We start from the raw sequence: 6,475 nt of genomic DNA on the forward strand, positions 1-6,475 counted from the left end.
TAGTAAACCATATAAAAGGAAGGGTGAACGTACTATAACATGGATAAAAGTTGAAAACACTATGCTAAGTGAAAGAAGCTAGACACAAAAGCCCATGTGTTGTATAATTACTTTATAGGAAATACGCAGAATAGGAAAATCCATAGAAACAGAAGTAAGTCAGAGTTTGCTAGGGGCTGGGGGTAGGGGAGAATAGAGTATAATTACTAGTAGGTATGGGGTTTCATTTTTGAGGTGATGAAAATGTTTTGGAACTAGTTAGTGGTGAAGCTTGTAAAACTTCATGAATTTAGTATAAAAAAGCCAATAAATTATACACTTTAAATGGTGAGCTTTACGGTATGTGAATTATACCTCAGTAAGGCTATTATAAAACAAATATGAATTAAATTAACTGTACCGGAATACCCTAATAGATGCTAAACTTTATCTTCTTAAACTTCTTTAAGTTCTTTTGATTACAGTTAATGTGTACCTTTCTCATAAACTAGTTGTTGTTTTATTATTGTTATTATAAAAGAAATGTAAGCATAAAGACTGGCACATTGTAGATACTCCAGTGTTTACTAGGTTGAATGAAGTTCTCTGTTTTTTTATATAATCCCCTGAACTTCTTTTGTATTTCAGATTCAACTACCACCTGTTGGGTACCTGATTACATGTGGTGGGCCATCTTCTAGGCCACTCTAGGCCAGTAATCTCATGGAATACTCACTACAGTGTTGAGGAGATGAGATGTCAGTGTCATCCATGCTTGAAGATGAGAAAACCAAGATGTAAGTAGGCTAAATATCATACCCAAGGTCAAACCTAGGGTAACTGGCCCACGTCCAGTGCCCTCACCATTACCCAACAGGTGCCACCCACTGCTGGCCTTCACTCGTGTTCAGAAAGGACATCTGACCCACTGCCCCCTGGGAAAGCAGCTGAGCTTTTTCCAGAAAAAAGAAGCTCACCCTTTTTAGAAACCAATTGCCTAGACAGGGATTGCTAACCAGCCCTGATTCAGGTTGGACATGTGACCCAAATTACTCAACAGCTGCAGCAGCATCTTCCTGACAGCCAGTACTGGGGCCAGATCTCATCCTCTGGATGCGTCATGGGTCAAGTTAATATCTGCCTATAGCACAGGGATTATTCTTCAGTCCAAACATCAGATATCCAAATAGGAGGTATCTTTAATACTGGACATTTTTATTCTCTTTGATGGGAGGGGAGAATGGGGTGAAATGATCCGGGAGGTAGAAGGGAAATTATTGGAAAAACTTTTAAAGTAATTGATCTCAAGATCTATCCTAGAGAAAAACTCTCCCAGGAGCACAGAGAGGCACAGATAAGAAAGTACACTGCAGAATTGCTTGTTTAATTGAAAAATGGGAACAATCTGAATACCCACCAATAGAAGAGTGGGTACATAAATTACTTATAGCCATACTATGGAAATACTATACAAAGTGGAAAATACTGACGTAAATCTTTTGGTACTCAGAGATGTAGATAGAGGTCCAAGAGATAACTGTTGAGTGACTAAAAAAAATCTAGCTGTAGAAAAATATGTGCAATATGATGATACCATGGATATGCCAAGAAAAAGAAGAAGAAGCCATACAAGCTAATCCTATGCATTACATTGAGCATATATACATGAAAATGAATGTATAGACAGAAGACTAGTAACAGTGGTTTCTCTAGAAATGAGGCTAGGTTGAAGTGGTAGTCAGGGTAGTAGTCAGGGGTAGTCAGGGTAGTAGGTTTATCTGTAATTATTGCTTTATTTCACTCAAACTGTGTGTTCATTATACAATATTTCTTGTATAATTAAAATTTATAAGAATTTAAAACTAAAATTTTAAACATGAAAATAGTAAATGAAGAGGAAGCTATTACATTTGTAGAGCTTTTAGCTCATTCTTATACATGGTTTTGGGGTTTCCCTCATTAGCTCAGTTGGTAAAGAATCTGCCTGCAATGCAGGAGACCCTAGTTTGACTCCTGGGTCAGGAAGATTCCCCTGGAAAAGGGATAAACTGACTACCCACTCCAGTATTCTTGGGTTTCCCTTGTGGCTTAGCTGGTAAAGAATCTGCCTGCAGTGCAGGAAACCTGGGTTCAATCCCTGGGTTGGGAAGATCCCCTGAAGAAGAGAAAGGCTACCCACTCCAGTATTCTGGCCTGGAGAATTCCATGAACTGTATAGTCCATGGGGTCGCAAAGAGTCAGACACGACTGAGTGACTTTCACGTTTCACTTTTATACATGTTTCTGACCAACCACTTAATCTTTGTAGTGGCTCTTTCTAGAGAGAGGGAGTTGATACAGAGAGAAGGGTAGTGATGAGAACCTGAGTCACAGATACTCTGGAGTGGGGGGAGAAGAGAAGAATGAAGATTCAGAGAATTCTAGAGCTAGAAGACAATTTTAAGATCATCTGGTCCAAGGCCCCTCATTGGTCCGGCACAGGGACTGGGAACTAGAGAAGTGACTCGTTCGGCATCAAGATCAGCTCTGGCAGAGAGGGTAGGAACCCTGGCCCCCTAGTCCCTGGCCCTGCCCCGGCCCACGGGGATGTGGAAGCAGGCCTGGTGATGCTGAGGCTGTTCAGCTCTTTACCTGCCAGCCTCCACCTGGTCTCCTGGTTCCCAGGCTGCCGATGAATGCTGCTGTTTCTGGAGCTTCTCTTCTTTTTGCCTCCTTCTTGACTTACTCATTCCTCCCTCTGAATCCACCCTCCCTGGATTTCCTGCAGTCTCTCCCTCTTCCTCGGCCCTGAGCTCCAGCGGCCCCGTGGGCTTTGCATACCTTCCGCCATGGCGGCTGCCTCTGGCTCCCAGGCTGCTCCGCATAGGACAGCTGGGTGGCCTGGAGTGTCAGGAAACCGGTCCTGGTGTGTCTGCTTCCCCTTCCATCCTCCAGACTCCAGGAGACACTGAAGGCGGAGAGGCTGCCACCTGCTCACTGGGCAGATCACAACTGGTTTTCTCACTTGCCCTCGGGTTTTTCTTGGCATTGTTGCATGGCTGAGAAGAAATATGGAGGCCAATGAACTGTCAGGGCCTTGTGCCATGTGGGCCTTAAGTAAATCTGGGGCAATAGGGCATTCCGGGGCTAGTACTGTGCTGTGACGGGGAAGCCAGGCGGGAGAGGTGGGCTGGGGGCCTCTAGGAGGAGGGACGAGGCCTATGTCCCTGCAGGAAGGAATATCAGGGTCCCAAGACTATAGGTCACCTAAGAGAACTCTCCAGACTGGAACTCTGCTTGGCACCTGAACCCTCTCTTTTATCCTTTTATCCACTTTCTGGACCTCGTGTGCAGACAGAACCCACTCTTGGAATGACTTGTTGGTATTCGTTTTCTGGTGAAGATACTGTCTTGAGTGAGATCTGTCTGGTCCAAAGTGAAAGTCTTAGTCTCTCAGTCGTGTTGGACTCTTTGCGACCCCATGGACTGTAGCCTGTCAGGCTTCTCTGTCCATGGGATTTCCCAGGCAAGAATACTGGAGTGGGTTGCCATTTCTTTCTCCATGTCTGGTCCAAGGTGAATCTCAAATAAAAGCAGTAGGAGAAAACTTGGGAAGATTCTTGGAGGAGTTTGGGAAACAGGTAAGAGGGTGGGAATGCCAGTGATGACCTTGATTCTAGTAAGACAAATACAAGTCTTTGGAGGAAGAAAAACACAGATGGGAGGAGAGAAATGGAAGGAGCAGGGAAGGGCTCCTCATAGGGAGTGGGTGGGATACTCAAAGGCCCCTACTCCCACATTGGCCCTACCTTTTCCTCCTATAGGACATTTTCTCCTACTTCCCTTGCTTTCTCAGACCCTAAATTTCCCTCTGCAGGAACCTCATTTGCCAGCATCTGTCCACCCTCCTATCAGCTCTCTGTGTCCCCAGTCAGCTCCTACAGTGTGCGTATACACTTACATACACAATTGACTGTCTGACCCCCCTGCTTCAGTCCAGAAAGGAACTCCTCCCGTCTCCTTTTCCTCCTGCATCTCTGGTCTTGGTGGGTGAGGACAGTGTCCACCCAGTCACTCAAGAGGAGACTCCTCATCCTTCTCTGTCTTCCTGGCCTCGCTTAGCCTAGCAGTCACTAAGCCCTGTCCAGTCCAACTCCTGGTTAATCCTAGTTAACTCCTAAAACCGACCCCTCTTGCCTGTGCCCTTGGCCCTCCCTTCATTGAATCCCCTTGTCTGAACAGCGACTCCTAGCCAGTCTCCCACCCATTCTTCTTCCGAATGAGTCTTCTTCCAAACTTCCCAAGTAAGTTTTCTGAAGTGCCGATTCAACCAGGCTGCTCTCTGCTTTAGATCCAACAGACGGTGAAGCCCAAACTTCTTAATATCACTTTCAGAAGCCTTCAAGATCTTTCCCCTCTTGCCTGAAGTCCAGGGAGGCCAAACCCTATCAGTTCTGGCCCCCCAGTTCTCCCGTGCATGCATTGCACTCTCTCTTCTCTCTCTGAAATCTTCACCCCTCACTTGTCTACTTTCTGCATCCAAGCTCAAGCTTCCTGACACTCTTTACCACACCAGGTGCTTAAGGCTGCTTCCTTTTACATTCTCTATCAGTCTAATCCCACTTGACATTATAAATACTTACCTATCTTTCCCCCAGTTCCCATTGAGGGCATGGCCTGTGTCCTGTTGACATACAGGACTTAATCATGATAGTGGTTAATAGTAAAACCACTGGAGAACTAACTAGTAATAGCTTTCAAAGAACTGTTTTGGTTTTTCATGTGCACTATCCCGCTTAATCTTCACAACTAATGTCTTTAATATTGTGCTTCACAGCTTACAGATACACTTTCTCATTTGATCCTCACAGCAACCCTCTGAGGGGAGGTAGGCAGGCACTGCTATTATTGTTGTTAGCATTTTGCACCCCGAGGGAGCCAGGACTTCATCCCAGAGTTCTTTGCTTTATATCAGCACGGACCCCAACCCCCCCCTGCCAAAAGGACCTGAGAACAGTCTCCGTGGACCCCTCCTGCCTAGCAGTCAGGAGCCAGGGTGCTTGTCTGTTTGGGCCTCTTTGTTCCACGGCCCCAGCACTTCTTATGCCAGTTTATCTGGGGGTGCTATTGCCTGAGCCACCCGGCCTCACAGGGAATTAGGGTGAGGACAGAGAGGCAGGGTTGCTCAGGAGCTAACCTCAGGGTGTGTGGTGGCAGTGGGCATGGACCCATATCCTGGGGATGGGACCTTTGGGACAGTCAAGCTTGTCCAAACGAGGTGGGAAAATGAAACCAGACAGGCTAAGCACGTGGAAACAAGAAAAGAGAACATTCAGAGTATGCTTTTTAAGCCAGCTTTTAGGTGGGGAGAGAGGAAATTATTTGAAAGGTCAACTGGGAAGGCCAAGGTGGTTAATATCCCCACCCCCTCAGAGGCCCCGGGACACCCAGGAAGAATCCAGTCTACAGTTCCCCCTCCAGTGACACAAGTGACCCAGCCAGGGAGCTCTATGCCAGCAGACTTGCTGGGCGGAGGAGCAATGACTAAACAAAGGAGGACTGGCATTCAGCAGACCAGCAAGGTTTCAGATTTCTGCAGGCACCAGCCCAGGTTCCAGGTTCCCCGCCCCAGGGGAGGGCGGGACGCCACCCGGAACACAGCACGGACAGGCACTTAATGGGGACGGGCGTAGCTGGCACCCAGGGTGGGGTGCAGAGGTGCAGGCTCCTGCCCTACCTGCCCAAAGCAGCCTGCGAAAGCAAAAGAAATAAAAAGCAGAGAGGAGGAAGAGGGGAGGGGAGGAGGGTGGTGAGAGGAAGCAAGTGACACTTCGGAGCCACCAAACAGGAGCAGGGAGGGGTGGCAGGTCAGGTCGAAGAGCCCACCCTGAGAACTCATAGGACGGCGCTCTCTGTTCCTGCGCTTCTGGATTTTGTTTCCCCCCAATGGAGCTAGGTCTAATTGCAACAGTAACTTTAGTTTTTATTTTCTTATTGAGATATGATTGATATATAATATTGTATAAGTTTAAGGTGGGCTTCCCTGGTGGCTCAGATGGTAAGGAATCTACCTACAATGCAGGAGACCAGGGTTCAGTCCCTGGGTCGGGAAGGTCCCCTGGAGAAGGGAATGGCAACCCACTCCAGTATTCTTGCCTGGGACATCCAAGGACAGAAAGCCTGGTGGGCTACAGTCCACAGGGTCACAGAGACTCGGACACAACTGAACGACTGACACACACACATGTAATGATGACTTTCAGAAACAGAATGAAAGGGGAGGAAAGACCAGAAAGATATGTGGCAAATGTTAGCAGAGATTTCTTTTGGGATGGGGAAGCGATCAGTGATTTTTCTTTTTTTTTCCTTTTTCACTTTTCTGTTCTTTCCCAATTATCTAAGAGGAGCACACATGATCTAAAGCACTACAGGAAGAAAATACAAGAGTGGCTCCCTATCCTTAAAGTAACAAAAACACACCATATGAATGAAGGAAGAGAAGCTGAGTGTGACCTGG

The 6,475-nt window shown here is 46.8% G+C and overlaps 1 protein-coding gene across 1 annotated transcript in view; it reads right to left on the reverse strand.

The window, feature by feature from the left end:
• TGM5 (transglutaminase 5) overlaps positions 1–2,809 on the reverse strand; it is a 29,403-nt gene extending 26,594 nt beyond the window's left edge. Inside the window, exon 1 of the mRNA XM_065906070.1 lies at positions 2,800–2,809. Within this exon, the coding sequence (XP_065762142.1) occupies positions 2,800–2,809 (10 nt within the window). The remainder of the gene's footprint in view (positions 1–2,799) is intronic.
• Positions 2,810–6,475: the final 3,666 nt, after the last annotated feature.

This window comes from Muntiacus reevesi, chromosome 15 (genome assembly GCF_963930625.1).
Source record: "Muntiacus reevesi chromosome 15, mMunRee1.1, whole genome shotgun sequence".
Taxonomy (NCBI): Eukaryota; Metazoa; Chordata; class Mammalia; order Artiodactyla; family Cervidae; genus Muntiacus; species Muntiacus reevesi.